This window comes from Crassostrea angulata, chromosome 8 (genome assembly GCF_025612915.1).
Source record: "Crassostrea angulata isolate pt1a10 chromosome 8, ASM2561291v2, whole genome shotgun sequence".
Classification (NCBI taxonomy): Eukaryota; Metazoa; Mollusca; class Bivalvia; order Ostreida; family Ostreidae; genus Magallana; species Magallana angulata.
The window spans coordinates 23583598-23601932 of NC_069118.1; the positions used below are offsets into that span (position 1 = coordinate 23583598).

Here is an 18335-nt window from a genome sequence, read left to right on the forward strand (position 1 = left end):
ATGCCATTCAGTCACCTTTTCAGACCATTCAGTTATCATTCAGTTTACTGAATGGCAGAGGTTCATCCTGTGAATATTTTTAAAACTCTTTACCGCTTTCTTATCAATATATAATTTCATTAATTCAGTATTGAAGGAAAATTGAAGTTTGATATTCTTTCGATTTCAAAATAGTCACAAGGCGTTTGTTTCTTTATAAAAGTTTGTTAATTACTATACCATGGGGTAAATTTTATCACACAAATAAGTGTTCGGGTCAAAAACATCGGCAATTCAGAAGGAGAAAAACTCAAAATTGAAGAGTCGCTCCTTCATTCTATATTTATTTATTGATTTATCAATTTATTTATTTTTTAGTTTGAGAAAATACATATATTTTTACACCAGTTAAATTTCGAATTCATTGGTATACAATAAATGGTACACGTATATCGAATATCCGATGATACGTCTTTAATTCATTTATACAGTCATGTAACTAATCAAATTATTTTCAATTGAATACAAAAAAGGAAGCGTGTATTAAAACTTTAAAAAAAATGAAAAATTATTTTTGTATGTTTTGTCTGTTGGCTGCATTTTACAACGTGACTTAGGACTTACGACCAAATAACTGAATACTTATTTTTCAAAAACTAATACATGTGCATGTAAATGTTTGAATTTAATGGCTGTAAAATATGATTACAGAAATCAAAATAAGGGTAATCAATGGTTTGTTATAAATTTGGTAACTCAAGGAGCATTCCATGAGACTGAAAATATTTACAACTTTATCGTAAGTTCTTTTGTAAAACGCAGCCCAGCTGGGCTTACGACTTACGGCAAAATTTTTGAATGCTTTCTTTTGGCTGTGAAATATCATAATTGTAATCAAAATACATGTAGTTGTTAATGAATATTTTTTTTTAAAGATCATTCCATGAGAATGAAAATATTTACGACTCTGTCGTTAGTTCTTTTGCCAAAATTTTTTTGTGTTTTCCACGCGCTTTCGGACTACTTTTACACATTCCATCAAAAACGATATCCTATTCAAAGGGCGGTAAGCTCAACTTTTGGTTGACAACTTCCGACATTCTCGGGAAAGTACATTGTAGTGTACTTAAATTCAATCATGACATCGTATAGTTTCACTTTGGTTTATTAGATATTTCTTCTTAAGGTATGTTTACATTTCAAATGATTTAACATGTAAATCTGTAAAAGACGATTAATTGGGACACGATTTCCCCTCATTAATCGAAGTTATACATGTGGCTAACCGTAGTTTCACTTTACAGGGTGGTTTAATGTACATGATTCGGGTTAGAGTTTTGCTGATAAATGTATAGATTCACATCTGTAAACTATAATTTACATTCGTTAAGAGTTGTTAACTGCAGTTTCACAATTTTGAATTTAAACAACAGTTATCAGATAAACTATGTTTTGGAATAGCAAATAGTTGTTTTTTACGGTGTTAACGCGTTAACAAGGTGTACATAAGTGAAAGATAGATTAACGTCATTGACTTTACATGTAGTTTTCTGTCCGTAAACTATATAGTAAACTATATAGTTTACAACCGCTAAATCTAGTTTATCGACTCTGAAACTATAATTAGCTCAATATTATATCTTTGTGAATTTGGCGTGCCATAGGTGTCGTCCATACATTATCCAATATATCGTAAATCTTTATTCGACAAAGGTTATTTTATCCTCCTTTGATTTTCAGGTATATATCATTTGGTTTCTCAAACTTACTTTGAATGCTCAAACTTATTTGCCAGAATGAAAATTTTACAAACACAGTTTTAAATTCTAATCGATGCACTAAGATGTTACCTTAACGCGTGAACAACACAGGTATTGGCCCTGGACTTGGATTTAAAATACAAACTTAATGTTGATAGATTTGATTTAACGCAAGTTATCGACCTTTTAAAACATGTCACAAATTTCGTCGTCATTTGTGAGAATAGAACTGTTTATATATAGACAAAATCAACAGTGAAACAGATAGGCATGGCCTAGAGATTCCTTAAAGAACTGCAAACGCTAATGACCGTTTCCCGCCTACATTTTACATTCAAATATTTCGGAATTTCTGTCAGATATTCAAAAACTTGAATAAAAAAAGTTTTTTACTAAAAAGTATAATCAAATCCTAATCAATTTATATCAAAACAAAATTTGTGATAAAATTATTACAAATTTATTATTTAATAAACTCCTTAAAATCACACTAAGATTTTAGTGATCAAACTTGCGATATATTAGATATGAAATATTATAGTTATGGATGGACTACCTTAAAGTAAAATTTCATTTTAATTCGTATCTGTTAATTAATCTTCGAAAATTTACAAAGCAAAATTCATTTTTTGGAATGTATTTTGGTCTTTAGACATATGTTCCCCCCCGTGAAACAACAAACCCTTTAGTAAAAATATGCTAATTAACAATAATTAAAACCCCTCAAAAGGAATTTTTGTTTCACGGGGGGAAAGATGTTTTCCGTTTTCCGTTATTTTCTATTATGAAATGAGCTATTTTAACCCAAAATAAAAAAGTTATCTCGCTTTGTTTGACCAAATCATTTACATTTAATGAAAATATACATAAATTTTTACATTATTATAAAAAAAATTAACTTTAATTAGACAACTTTCAAAAAATGACTTTTAGTTAGTTGGCTAGACAATGCTATCGTTCGCAGTCCTTCTTCAATAATTACATATGTGACAAAGCAATCAACGACTTTTTACAATGATAGTTATTCAAAGAAAGCTTTATTTAAACTCACCATACTTGACCAAATGCACCGACACCCACGGGACTCAAATTTTGGTACCGCTGAGGGACTTTCCAAATAGTCTTAAACGTATCAATTTTAACACGGTAAAATCAGGCGTTATATTTGTGGACGACATTTAGGGCACTGGACCGTTTGGGTTATTTCAATACCTTCACATCCAATTAATGCCTTTTTAATACATTGCACTTTTACATCTTGCAAAATTAAATGTCTTCTGGCACAAACGTTTTTAAAAATAGACTACATGTACATGACATGGGCATTTCCGTGCCATTGATTAATTTCTAAAATTCAAAATTTGCACGATTTACATTCCGGACAGTATATACGGGTTTTTGTATAATTCAAAATTCTTTCTTATGTAAAATTAGACCCATCCCCTCCAATATGGCCCTTACCCGAATATCATGGTTTTAACCATCTTGAATCTGTCTTACAAGAGAGTCTTTCACACAAGTTAGAGATTTTCTGGCTGATGGTTTTTGAAAAGACAATTTTCCAAAGATTTTTCTGTTTATTTCTATTTGAAAATTTGACATCCTATTGTTGTGCTACCCTACCCCCAGGATCACTACCCGAATGAGGATGCTTTCACACAAGCTACAGCTCTTCTGGCTGATTGATTTTGCAGAAAAGGTTTTTAAAGATATTTCCTATACATGTATACTCATTTGTAAGAATTTGCCCCCCCCCCCCATCTTGGCCTCACCAGTCACCCCTGAGGATCATGACGTGAACAAACTTAAATCTACAGTAACAAATGACACTACCATACAAAGATATTTTAAAGATATTCCTTATCTTCAAAGATTTTTCTCTATATATTCTTATGTAAAATTTTGATCCCCCATGCATTATGGCCCTACCCTATATGCATCCCTTGGGATCATGATTTGAACAAACATAAATCTACACTACCTTATAAGGTTCCACGCAAGTTTCAGCTTTTCTAGCAAAATGGTTTTTAAGAAGAAGAGTTTTGAAAAATATCAACAAATCTAAATAATCCATTATTATTTTCCCTTGAAGGAGGACGTGTTACTTCATTTTGATAAACTTGAACTCCCTTCACCCAATGATACATGTACCTGTGCCAAGTTTGGTTAAAATTGGCTCAGTGTTTCTGAAGAAGAAATCGAGTGAAATTCGGTACAAATGACATGCCACATCGAATTTGATTAACTCTAATGATACATCATCTAAATTAAAAAAACAAAAGTAACTAAAAATCGGACCTTTCCACGTAGTTCCTTTTCTTGAAAACGGTATTTCGAAGATATGACAAAGCAATATTTTTTTTATATAATTGATTACTTAAAGTAAATTCCGTGCAATCAAATTCTTGCAATGAGATAGTAATGTCAACTATGCCTTAGTATAGGCTAGTTTATATTATATATGTCATTTACAAATCAAACTCTCAAATTTATTATTATTTACCATTATACGTTACAATGATATACGCTGACATACTTCCTTTATAGGAATGAATGATCTTTCAGTTTACGATTCTAATAATCTGTCAGAGGATCGGGCAATATACAAAATGTTTATTTCTGATACATACAGTAATATGGTTTTTATATTTGAATTTACTTCTTAACATAATGCAGTTTTACTTTCCACGGATCTATGTCATATACCTCGGTACTGTTTACCTCGATCATTGCTCTATCATAAATTCAGTGCTAGTTGGGGTGAAATAAAACACCTGTCGATATTACTTTAACCAGTTTAGAATTTTAAATCTTTACAATATTTGACCAACAAAAATTTTGTTTTTCAATTTTTGGAAGGGTACAAATTATAAAAGCCACAGCGGGATTCGAACTCTTGAGTTACATTCGTAGTTAACGTTCTAACCCATTGTTCTACGCTGTTTGTTAACAATTTTTGGAAAAGAAAACGCATTATAAAAAATAATAAAAAACATAAGAAATAAAAAGGTCTTTCACCAGAAAGGTGGAAAGACCTAAATACACCTGATTTTATTGTTTATTTTGATTGGAAGTACGCCATAATATGAAGGTCTCATACTACCTTAACATTTAATTTGTTAAAAAAGAAGACTTTTTGAACATTTTCCGTGCGTTAAATATAACAAACATTTATCTCGTAGACACCTATATCAACATTAGAGTCAACCTATACATTAAGGCAAGTCCTGCCAATTTTTATTTACCAGATGTTGAGCGTTTTGATTTTGGTACAGATGATTTGCTTAATTTCCTGTCTTAATTAACAATCTCCTGCAAAGAGAACGCTAGTCTGTGCTTCATAAAAAAGTCACATATTATAATACATGTAATAGATTTATTTTTTTACACGTATCTCTTTTAAGTTTAATAATTCTAAACCTTTTGATAGTCTATCAACTGCCCTGTTTAAAATGTGAATGATCGGATATAACAAAAAGTGGGGATAATTTTTATAATAAAATGATGGTACATGTGTGATACAATTCGTACAAGCAATAACCGTCTGACACTGGTGCAGATGCAAAATCATATTCAGAAAAATTTTGAAAAGTTGTACATTTTAATTATGGTTTACATGTAAACCATTTTCACGGTATTCTTGTAACAGAATTTCCCATTCTTTAAAACATTTAAACATTTTTTTTAGTGTTTCATGTGGGTATGAAGATAGGTATCATTGCAGTTTTTATAGCTACTAAAATTACAACTGACATCTAATTAGCTTAACAATGCATCTAAAAGGAGCTTTTAAAGTTAAAACGAATGCGTGCATGTACTCATACGCGATTACTCGATAGTGTAGATTTATGACATGTCAGTTCAAAACTCTTTAAACAACAATCGATTTTCTTAAGAAATAAAAAAAACAAACACCTATAGCATATTAATAAAAATATGTCTTTTGACGATACTGCTTTAAATAAATTTTTAATTTTAATGGGGCTACAAACTGCCAGACAACGGGCTATAGTGATGAAAGGGAAATAACTCTAATTTCTTTTTTTTTATTTGATCAGGTGGTCACCAGAACAGGATCAGCCATGTTTTGTATTGAGAACGCATACAAACAGTTATAAATTGTGTGATTTCTTGCTAACAAGGTTTGTTATCTATCTATAATTGCATTTGCTATGGTAATTAAAACATTTAAATCCTACATTAGAAATTTTATAACAACTTTCGTTTTAGATAGTATAACAGCTGTATAATGTCTAATAAAATAGTTTATCAAACGCAACTATGTTAACTTGATTTATTTTAAACTAATGATTTATGAAATGAGACAGCAGTTTTCAAAAGTGTTCTTTAATTGTAATTTATATCAATGTCCGACTAAAAAAGAAAAAGCTAAATGGGGAAAGCACAGGAGTCGACGATTTTATCAATTTGTAAATAAATAAATGCGTGTGCGCATGCGTGAACATGTAGGACAGTGATTTTTTTCTGGCAGAGAGATTCTACCAAAAACATAGAATATAATGGACTTTGTGTGAAAAATCTTAGCTAAACATATGTAAGTACACTTTGATAGTGGTTTGTGGATAAAGTGTCGTTATTTCATAACTCTGATTGATGATATTCTATAACCTGAGTTCAGTGCGCTTGGTCAGTACAACGGTAAACAACAGTGAACATAACTCATCCATACAACTTTGTAACTTACTAGTGTACACGTTAAGCGCCCAATGCTTTAAATGCCTGAGACAAAGAAACGTCCTCTTGATACAATGGAAACAGGTGAAAATTCCGGTGAGTCAAAAGGGGAGCACGAGAAAGTACACGATTTTCAGATCAGGGACATTATGAATGGCATCGAATGGGGCCTGCCCCCCCCCCCCACTTTTTCTCGCAGCAACAAATTTTTAAAATTTACATATAAAAAATGGAATAATCATGGAGTTGGCCCCCCCTTTTTTGAAGTATGTAAAAATTGATATGAAAATAAGGAAATGAGGATTGAAATTGAAGTTATATAGTACGCCAGCAACCCTGACCCCCCCCCCCACACCCCCCACCCCCGGATTAGGATTTAAAAGATTTTGGGAAACTAAAAACTTTCCTTTTTGTTGTATTTTTTTGTTTTGTTTTTTGTTTTGCTTGTCAAGATTTTTTGGATGAGTCTGGCCCCCTTTCAAAAACGATGCTACGTGCCTGCCAGCATTCACTTTGACTACATATATATGAAATCTTTTATCTTTATCAATGAACAATCTTAAGTATTCAATTTACCTTTTCATAGAACAACCATGGATCCCCGTTCTACTGCCCAGGATGTGAACCGATGTGACCTTTGTGAGACCGCCATAGTACACAGCTACTGTGACTTTTGTCATGTCAACCTCTGCAAGCCCTGTGTAGTGGATCACATCTCAGATGAATATGACAAACATAAAATAGTTCCTTTCCAGAAACGAAGATCAACCCTTATTCATTCGAAATGTGAAACACATCCACACAGAAATTGTGAATTCCAGTGCAAGGATTGCAACAATATGTTTGTTTGTTCTTCCTGCATGGCATCTAAACAGCATAAGGGACATAACTTCGTAGATGTTACAGAAGTTTACAAAGCTAAGAAAGATGACATTAAAAAAGATACAAAAGAGTTAGAAAATCATATTTCCCCTACATATGAAGAAATTGCGCTCGACTTAGATAATCAGCTTGCCAACCTAGATGGGGGATATGATAAACTTACAACAACAATATCCAAACAAGGAGAGCAATGGCACAGAGAAATCGACATAGTTATAAATAAGATGAAAACCGAAATCAGCGACATAAAAGTGAAACACAAAGAACTTTTACAGAAACATTTGAATGAAATCAAACAGATACAGTCTCTCATAAAAAAAACATTACATGCCTTAAGAAAAATTGAGAAATCCACTGAAGTATCCCCTATCATTGAATACAGCTCGAAGATCAGAGAGTTCAGCAAGTTTCCACCCAAGGTTCATGCATCAATGCCAACATTCATTCCAAAACCAATAGACCATGACAAACTGTATACTTTCTTTGGACAGATCGTGGATGACAAGGATGGTATGTACATCAACAAGAAAGGAGAGGATGATCATATATTCTTTGAACCGCTGATTCAGCTCCCAGAAAAAGTGGATGAGGTCACTGGTGAAAAAGATGAGAATGTTTTGTTCGAGCATCGAGCGAAACTTTTCCGCTTTCACAAAAAGGAATGGAAGGAAAGAGGTCTTGGTGATATCAAAATTTTAGAAAACAAAGCTTCAAAGAAAATCCGGGTCCTGATGAGGCGAGAACAAATACTGAAGATCTGTTGCAATCATTACATCACAGACAAACTTAACTTGAAGCCAATGCTAAACTCTAATGGAAAAGCCTGGACTTGGTATGTCATGGACCACTCTGATGATAAGCCAAAGTGTGAGCAGTTCTCTGTCCGTTTCAAAACCCCAGAAATTGCGAATAAATTCAAAGAAGCCTTTGACAATGCTAAAAAGAAGCTGTCTGGATTGGTGTCCACCGAGAAAACGCCCAGTTCTTCAGCAGCCTCGGGCACTTCCTCCAGATCACCAGCAATCCTACATACTTTGTTGAGTGAGGATGACCATGTGATTTATATAAAGAAAGAAATGGCCACCCCAGCTCAGGTCGAAATGGCTCGGAAATTCAAGTTACCTGACCACTTTTACCTGTATGAAAATGCCCCTCCTTGTCCTGGGTGTATAGGATGTGAGGGTTACAAGGAAGGCACCAAGATCACACAGAAAACCAAGTCTCCTTCACCAAAGAAAAATCAAGATAAAAATGTGGTTTCCAAGAGAGCAGACACTGACTCTTCATCCTCTGGAGGACTTTTTGGTGCCTCAGCTGCTCCCCCTGGTGGATTATTCAGTTCCCTTGCAGCCGGGGGAGGGGATTCCAAGAAGACTACAGGGTTGCTTGGTCAGCCACTGTTTGGAGGTGGGGGAGTTTCCTTCTTCTCGTTCTCTGGGCTAGCAGCTAATGTAGACACTCAGCCCGCTGCTTTCAAGAAAGATGACAGTAAGCCATTCAGCTGGTCGCGGGCCGGTCAGAAGCTGTTCAATCGGGAGAAGGGAGAGGAGGATGGGGAGGAGGTGACCCAGGGATACGACCCTCACTTTAAGCCGGTGGTTCCCCTCCCCGACCTAGTGGAGGTCAAAACAGGGGAAGACGATTTTGAAAAGCTGTTTTCCCATCGGGCAAAACTGTTCCGTTATGAAAAGGACACAAATCAGTGGAAAGAAAAGGGAATCGGAGAAATGAAAATTCTAAGACACAACGGCACTGGACAATACAGGCTGCTTCTGCGAAGAGAGCAGGTCTATAAGCTTGCTTGTAATCAGTGGTTAACCGCTGATCTAAAATTCAAACGAATGTTGACCTCAGAGACAGCTTGGTGTTGGGTGGGTCAGGATTTCAGTGACAATGAAGCCAAATTAGAGCAACTTGCTGTAAAATTCAAGAGTACTGACCTAGCAAAAGAATTCAAGGATAAAATCGATGAATGTCAGAAAAATTTGATTGAGAATCCACCAACAGTGTCAGCGTAGCTTAGCAATCAGGAACCACATCTCAGGAAATTCCAGAAGAAGAACATGGCAGTGATGATAAAGATGATGATGAGGGAGGTATAGAATAGGCTAGTTTTTATATACTATAACCAGGCACTATAACCATGATGTGCGCATGCGTGAACCAACTTTTCATCGGGATCGGTAAACAATTTGAAGGAAATTCGAAAGCTTTTTTTTGGGGGGGGGGGGTACTAGGGGTGAACAGGTTACTGACCCTTTGTAGATCTATCCATGACTTATCACCAGGGTCTGTATACACATTACCAGGGTCAGTACACCCATCACCAGGGTCTCCAGGGTCAGAGTACGTATCACTAGAGTCTGTGTGCTCATCACCAGAGTCTGTACACCTATAACCAGGGTCAGTATACCCATATAAGGGTGTCCATACCTATCACCAGGGTCAGAGCACGTATCACCAGATTTTGTGTGCTCATCACCAGATTCTGTACACCCATAACCAGGGTCAGTATACCCATCACCAGGGTTAGTATACACATAACCATATCAGTATACCCATCAACGGGGTCTCCATACCTTTCACCAGGGTCATTATACCCATCCCTAGAGTTTTTGTGCCCAACACCAGTGTCAGTATACATATAACCAGGGTCAGTATAACCATCACCAGGGTCTCCATACCTATCACCAGGGTCGGAGTCGGTACCACCAGAGTCTGTGTGATCATCACATCACCAAAGTCAGTATACCCATCACCAGGGTTTCAATACCTATTACCAGGGTCATTATACCCATCACTAGGGTTTGTGTACCCATCACCAGGGTCTGTACACCTATACCCAGGGTCAGTATACCCATCACCAGGGTCTCCATACCTGTCACCAGGGTCAGAGTACGGATCACCAGAGTCTGTGTGCTCATAACCAGGGTCTGTACACCCATAACCAAAGTCGGTATACAACACCAGGGTCGCAATACTTATCACCAGGGTCATTATACCCATAACTAGAGTCTGTGTTCCCATCATTAGGGTCTGTACACTCATAACCAGGGTCAGTATACGTATCACCAGGGTCTCTAAATCTATCACCAGGGTCAGAGTACCAATCATTATTGTCTGAATGTCCATCACCAGAGTGTCCATTCATATCACCAGGGTCATTATACCCATCAATAGAGTTTGTGTGCCCATTATCAGGGTCTGAACACTCATAACCAGGGTCAGAATACCCATCGCAAGGGTCTCCATACCTATTACCAGGGTCAGAGTACGTATCACGTATACACATAACCATATCAGTATACCCATCAACGGGGTCTCCATACCTTTCACTAGGGTCATTATACCCATCCCAAGAGTTTGTGTGCCCATCACCAGTGTCAGTATACCCATAACCAGGGCCAGTATACCCATCACCAGGATCTCCATACCTATCACCAGGCTCAGAGTACGTATCACCAGATTTTGTGTGCCCATCACAAGGGTCTGTACACTCATAACCAGGGCCAGTATACCCAATACAATTGTCTTAATACTTTTCACCAGGGATAGTGTACCCATCAATAGGTCTGTGTGCCCATCACCAGGGTCAGTATACCTATCACAACATTCAGTGCACTTATCATCAGGGTTTGTACATCCATTACCTGAGCCAGATAATACTGACCCTGTTGAGAAGTAAAGTAACCCTGGTGATGGATATATACTGACCCCGGTGATAGGTATACTGACCCTGGTGAAGAGCACACATACCTTGGTGATATGTACACTCATGACCCTTGTGATAGGTTTACTGACTCAGGTGATGGATATACCTACCCTGGTTATGGATTTTGAGATTCTGGTGTTACGTATGTTGACCCTTAGAATATCTAAATGTTTGCGTATACCGACTCTGGTGATGGATACGTACTTACCCCTGTGATTGGATACAGACCCTTGTGATACGTACACTGACTCTGTCGATATGTATACTGACCCTGATGATAGAGAATGTGATAGATATACTGGTGATAAATGTACTGACTCTTGTGATAGGTATACTGACCTTAGCGATGGGCACACATACCCTCGTGATGCGTACACTGATACGGCCGTTAGGTAAGCTAACTCTGGTGATAGGTAATAGGTACGATGGTCATGGTGAAAGTCTACTGACCAACGTAATGGATGTACAAAATGTATACACCCTCATGATAAGTGCACTGACTGTTGTGATAGATATACTGACCCTAATGATGGACACACAGACCCTATTGATTCGTAAACTATCCCTGGTGATAGGTATTTAGACCTTGGTGATAAGTGAACTGACCTTGGTTATGGGTATACAGACCATGATAATGGGCACACAGACCCTAGTACTACGAACACTGATCCTAGTAAAAGGTATATTGACTCAGGTGATAGGTTTACAGTTCTGGTGATACGTACTCTTACCCTGTTGATGGGTAAACTGACCCTGGTGATGGGCACATGGACCCTGGCAATACGTACATTGACCCTAATGTTAGGCATACTTGTCCTGGTTTTGAGTGTACAGACTAATACGTAATACGTACTCTGACCCTCGTGTACGTATGGAGACCCTGGTAATGGATATACTGGCCCTGGTTATTGGTGTACAGACCCTGGTGATGGGTGTACTGGCCCTGGTTATGGGCATACAGACTCTGGTGATGGGCACACAGACTCTGGTGATACGCACTCTGACCCTGGTGTTGGTTTTACTAACCGTGGTTATGGGCATACAGACTCTGATGCTGGACACACAGACACTAATGATTGATGTTATGTCCCTGCTGATAGATTTTCAAACCCTGGTGATACGTATTCAAACCCTGGTGATGGATACACAGAGCTTTGTGATATGTACTCTGACCCAGGTAATAGATTTACAGACCCTGGTGATACGTATACTGACCCTGGTTATGTGTATACAGACCCTGGTGATGAGCACACGGACTCTGTTGATACGAACTCTGACCTTGGTGATAGGTAATATAATTGAGAACCATTGCTGATGGGTATACTGGCCCTCGTTAACGGCATACAGACTTTGTTGATAGGCACACAAATTATAGTTTACAGACCCTGGTGATATGTTTACAGACCCTGCTGATACGTATTTTGACCCTGATTATGTGTTTAAAGACCCTGGTAATGGTCACACACACCCTGTTGATAGGTTAACAGACCCTGGTAATACGAACTCTGACCCTGGTGATTGGTATACTGACCCTGGTGATGGGTACACAGACTCTGATGATACTAACACTGACCGTAGTGTTTGGTACTGAGATCTTTTGATGGGTATACTGACACTGGTTATTAGTGTTCAGACCCTGGTGATGGGCACGCAGACACCAATGATAGGTAAAATGACCCTGCTGATAGATTTACATACCCTGGTGATACGTATTCAGGCCCTGGTGATGCGTTCACAGAGCTTGGTGATATGTACTGTGACCCTGGTGATGGATTTACATACTCTGGTAATACGTACTCTGACCCTGGTGATGGATTTACAGACCCTGGTGATACATATACTGACCCTGGTTATATGTTTACAGTTTCTGATGATGAGCACACATAATCTGGTGACACGTACTCTTACCCTGGTGATAGGTATGGATATCCTGGTGATGTGTATACTGAACCTGGTTATGGGTGTACAGACTCTGGTGCCTGGCACACAGACTCTGGTGATACGTACTCTGACCCTGGTGATAGGTATGGAGACCCTGGTGATGGGTATACTGACCCTGCTTATGGGTGTACAGACTGTGGTGATGAGCACGCAAACTCAAGTGATTGGTATAATGACCCTGGTATTAGGTTTACAGACCCTAGTATTAAGTTAACTGACACTGGTTTTGTGTATACTGACCCTGATGATATACGTAGACTCTCATGATACGTACACTTACTTTGGTGATAGGTATTGAGACCCTTTTGATGGTTACACTGACCCTGTTTATTGGTGTACCGACCCTGGTGTTGGGCACACAAACTCTAGTGATGGGTATAATGACCCTGGTGATAGGTATGGAGACCCTGTTGACGGGTATACTGACCCTTGCTATGGGTGTACAGACCCTCGTGATAGGCACATAGGCTCTGGTGATACGTACTCTGACCCTAGTGATAGGTATGGAGATCCTGGTGATGGGTAAACTGACCCTGGTAATAGGTCTACAGATCCTGGTGTTGGGCAAACAAACTCAAGTGATACGTACTCTGACCCTGGTGATAGGTATGGAGATCCTGGTGATGGGTAAACTGACCCTGGTAATAGGTCTACAGATCCTGGTGTTGGGCACACAAACTCTAGTGATACCTACTCTGACCCTAGTGATAGGTATGGAGACCTGGTCATGGGTATACTGACTCTGGCTGTAGGTGTATAGACCTTAATGAACACACAGACTCTGGTGATACGTACACTTACTCTGGTGATAGGTATGGAGACCCTGGTGATGGGTATACTGACCCTGGTTATGGGTGTAAAGATTCTGATGATGGGCACACAGACTCTTGTGATACGTTCACTGACCCTGGTGATAGGTATGGAGACCCTGGTGATGGGTATACTGACCCTGGTTATTGGTGTACAGACACTGGTGATGGGTGTACTGGCCCTGGTTATGGGCATACAGACTCTGGTGATGGGCACACAGACTCTGGTGATACGCACTCTGACCCTGGTGATAGGTATGGAAACCCTGGTGTTGGTTTTACTAACCGTGGTTATTGGCATACAGACTCTGATGCTGGGCACACAGACACTAATGATTGATATTATGACCCTGCTGATAGATTTTCAAACCCTGGTGATACGTATTCAAACCCTGGTGATGGATACACAGAGCTTTGTGATATGTACTCTGACCCAGGTAATAGATTTACAGACCCTGGTGATACGTATACTGACCCTGGTTATGTGTATACAGACCCTGGTGATGAGCACACGGACTCTGGTGATACGAACTCTGACCTTGGTGATAGGTATTGAAAACCATTGTTGATGGGTATACTGGCCCTCGTTAACGGCATACAGACTTTGTTGATAGGCACACAAATTATAGTTTACAGACCCTGGTGATATGTTTACAGACCCTGCTGATACGTATTTTGACCCTGATTATGTGTTTAAAGACCCTGGTAATGGTCACACACACCCTGTTGATAGGTTAACAGACCCTGGTAATACGAACTCTGACCCTGGTAATTGGTATACTGACCTTGGTGATGGGTACACAGACTCTGATGATACTAACACTGACCGTAGTGTTTGGTACTGAGATCTTTTGATGGGTATACTGACACTGGTTATTAGTGTTCAGACCCTGGTGATGGGCACGCAGACACCAATGATAGGTAAAATGACCCTGCTGATAGATTTACATACATCACTTACTCTGGTGATAGGTATGGAGACCCTGGTGATGGGCATACTGACCATTGCTATAGGTGTATAGACCTTAGTGAACACACAGACTCTGGTGATACGTACACTTACTCTGGTGATAGGTATCGAGACCCTGGTGATGGGTATACTGACCCTGGTTATGGGTGTACAGATTCTGGTGATGGGCACACAGACTCTGGTGATACGTACTCTGACACTGGTGATGGGTATAGTGACCCTTGTTATGGGTTTACAGACTCTGGTGATGGGCACACAGACTCTTGTGATACTCTGACCCTGGTGATAGGTATGGGGACCCTTGTGATTGTTATACTGATCCTGGTGATGTGTGTTCAGAATCTGGTGACTGGCACACAGACTCTGGTTATACGTACTCTGACCCTGTAGACCCTGGTGATGGGTGTACTGACTCGGTAATGTGTATACAGACCCTGGTGATAGGTCATTGATAGATCTACAAGGGGTCAGTGACCTGTTTATCCCTAATACCCCCCCCCCTCCAAAAAAAAAAAAGTTCAGGCCTGAGTAAAAAAAAGCAAAATAGATATTTTCCTCTCCCTCTCCTAGCCTTATGTTTATTTATTTTGAATTAAAGTGTTTAATGTAGAACCTGGTGAATGGCACGATGCACGAGACAATATTGGTTTAAATAAAGTCTTTATACTAGGTGTAAAGACTCTGGTGATGAGCACACAGACTCTGGTGACACGTACTCTGACCCTGGTGATAGGTATGGATACCCTGGTGATGGGTATTCTGACCCTGGCTATAGGTGTACAGACCCTAGTGAACACATAGACTCTGGTGATACGTACACTGAGTAAAAAAAAACCGCAAAATAGATATTTTCTTCTCTCCCTCTTTTAGCGTTGGATTTCTATTTATGTTTGTAGAACCTGGTGAATGGCCCAATGCACGAGACAATATTGGTCTTTATACTGGCATACACGTTTGTAATGAAACCATGATGTTTTGTGCAGGCACGTAGCATCGTAGGAAAGTGGGGTGGGGACAGACTCATCCAATCTTGACTTGCAAAAAAAATATATCCAAACATAATTTAATAAATAGAAAATCCTAATCCGTCGGGGTAAGGATCTAAGTGTACCTTTAACTTCAATTTCACAGTTTATTTCGTCCCTTTCATTTCAATTTTTAGATGGTCCCAAACACATTGGGGGAAGGGGTAGCAACTCTGTGTTAATTTACTTTTTTATAAGTAAATTCAAGAAAAATGTTTGCTGCGAGAAAACGTGTGCTGGAGGGGGCAGTCCCGCCCCCTGTCCCTGCCCCACTCAACCCCCCCCCCCTCTGATGCTAAGTGCCTGTTGTTTTCCTGTAACACTGCTTTTTAGTGTTCTCTCAATTATTTATTTAAGTTTTTGGTGTAAAAACATTTTTATCACTTTTAATGAACTTTTCATATAAAAATCGCTTTTTTAAATTGTACTTATATCAGTTCGAGGTTCCTCCAAATAGCTTTCGAATTTCCTCCAAATTGTTTACCGATCCCGATGGAAAGTTGGTTCACGCATGCGCACATCCTGGTTATAGTGCCTGGTTATAGTATATAAAAAGTTGCCTTTTCTATACCTCGATGAGGAGGAAGACGATGATGATGAGTATGATGATGTGGAGGAAATCCTGCTGGAGAAGCGGATGACGTTCCAGATGATGGAGGAGAACCAGTGGCAGAACAATGGGACATTTGTATTGAGGGTGATTTATGACGATGACGTTAATGCCAACAAAGTGACGTTCACCAAGGACAAAATGGAGGACCTCTGTAATCATCTCATTACCATCGAATCAATTATCAACATTGACAAGGGCAAGCATTTCTGTGAAAGGCACCTAATTGACTTTGCCACAGATGAACCAATCAGGCGGGGCTTTAGAGCGGTGTTTAGCTCAGTTCCTGCTGCGGAGAAATTCTACAAAAGTTTCCAACAAAGACGCACTTTGGCCCGAGACTCAGAAATCTCTGAGCGAGACATGGAACCCCGGGAACTGTTGGTGCCAGAAGTACATGGGCGAGGAGCTTACGATGACTGATGATAATACGAGTGAAATGTAAACGCATTGTATTATTGTATGTGTATTGTTATGCAGGACCTCTGACCCTGGTCCACCCCAACCTTACCTGGTCCAACCTACTGGAGCTCCAGTTCCGATTCTACTGTCTACCACACTACACATGTTTACCTTGTTTTCCTTATATATTGTCTATTGTTTGTTGTCTGCCACATATTGTCATGTAAGACACCAGATATTTGTACTATATGTTTTTTAGTATCTCGGCTACACAACATTGGCGTCGCCGGTAAACTTTTATAAATCGTCTTTTTTGTGTATTTTTGGGGTATTTTTGTCCACACGGCGATACACATATCGCCGGTTGGATTTTCTCGGTCAAGTTCGTTTTTGAGCAACATTTATTTGCATTGGACGTTTATTATAAGCGTCAGGTGCGTTTTTCCTACAATTTGACCGGTTATTTCATGTTTTCATAGTGTGTTTTTGTCACGGCGTGCTGACAGTTAGCACGTGCGGCGTCTGCTATTTTCATATCGGAACTCAATATTGTCATTATTTTTTCTACTGGGTATTGTCGTTTACTTGCGTTTTCATAAGCGTACTTAAAGCGAAATTTAGTATAATTCGTCTTGTATTTTTGTCTTTCGTGTTTCTGTAAACACGTGGGTGACCGTTTCTTTTGCATGATAAGCGTGAATTGTAAATACGTGTTCAAGAGTGTAAAATTTTCGTAGTTTTTCAATTATTTTTCGTATGCATGTAGTATATTGTCACACTCAAGCATTTATCTAACTTTGAAAGTCATACTTGTAGTTATTATTACCTAGAAAAGGTTTTTCATATTTTTGACATTTTGTTTACAGTTTCGGTCGTCTTGTCTGTCGCCATTTGAGCGCCAAATCGACTGTGACGTTCGAAAGTGAAAGGAAGTGAAAGGAACTTTCACTTTCGGTTTCATTTTCTGAAAACGTGTTTGTTTACATTAGACTAGTTAGTAGTTTATAAAATATATTTTCAAGCTTTAGTTAGTAGTTTTAAGTAAGGTTATTACTGTTTACATAAACATTTACTTAATTCATAAGGAGAAGTAATATTTTGAAATATTATCTTGAACTCTTTTTGCTGCTGTTGCAGTATATCAGTTGTGAGCAGCATTGTTTGATAAGTTCACGATATCATAAGGTCTTTACATATCTATTGACAATAATATTGTATTAGTTGAACATATCATAAGTTTATGACAAGTACTTTGGGCTGTTATATTTGTAAATTATTCAGATTTTTTAAAATTACACTTTAGGAAAAAAATTGTTTTTTGAAAAAAGAGAATTTTTGTTTTTTCTCAATTTTTCAAATTGTGTTTTACTCATATAGGTTATCATTGTTCAGTCTTTGTTTGGAATTACATTTTTTGAATTAGATCTAGAGATATTTCATTTATTTGTCAAAATTAGTTCAGGCTTTGAAATAACTAAAGTTAGAACTGATTACTTGTGATTGCCAGCATGCAGTCAACCATGCAGTCAATAATGGACAAATCATTGGCT

General features: G+C 38.3%; 3 protein-coding genes across 3 annotated transcripts in view; all 3 read left to right on the forward strand.

Annotated features, from left to right (window-relative positions):
• The first annotated feature begins 220 nt into the window (after positions 1-220).
• On the forward strand, positions 221-9518 carry LOC128160816 (E3 SUMO-protein ligase RanBP2-like). The gene is made up of 3 exons (XM_052824139.1): positions 221-225; positions 5798-5881; positions 7021-9518. Exons 1-3 carry the CDS (start codon positions 221-223, stop codon positions 9332-9334), a joined length of 2403 nt encoding a protein of 800 aa, XP_052680099.1. The 3' UTR covers positions 9335-9518.
• The window catches only part of LOC128158234 (uncharacterized), a 35318-nt gene continuing 18045 nt past the window's right edge, over positions 1063-18335 (forward strand). Inside the window, exon 1 of the mRNA XM_052820992.1 lies at positions 1063-1165. The gene's annotated coding sequence lies outside the window, so the exon portion shown is untranslated. The remainder of the gene's footprint in view (positions 1166-18335) is intronic.
• On the forward strand, positions 13473-16824 carry LOC128160817 (uncharacterized). Its single transcript, XM_052824140.1, has 3 exons — positions 13473-13700; positions 14084-14215; positions 16306-16824. Exons 1-3 carry the CDS (start codon positions 13473-13475, stop codon positions 16804-16806), a joined length of 861 nt encoding a protein of 286 aa, XP_052680100.1. The 3' UTR covers positions 16807-16824.

Excerpts from the sequence above, each read along its gene's own strand:
- LOC128160816 (XM_052824139.1), top strand. Across the intron at positions 5,882-7,020 it reads TGTGATTTCTTGCTAACAAG|AACAACCATGGATCCCCGTT; the intron begins GTTTGTTATCTA and ends ACCTTTTCATAG.
- LOC128160817 (XM_052824140.1), top strand. The coding sequence starts at position 13,473 with ATGGAGATCCTGGTGATGGGTAAACTGACCCTGGTAATAGGTCTACAG. Across the intron at positions 13,701-14,083 it reads GTATGGAGACCTGGTCATGG|ACTCTGATGCTGGGCACACA; the intron begins GTATACTGACTC and ends ATTGGCATACAG. Across the intron at positions 14,216-16,305 it reads TGATATGTACTCTGACCCAG|TGCCTGGTTATAGTATATAA; the intron begins GTAATAGATTTA and ends TCCTGGTTATAG.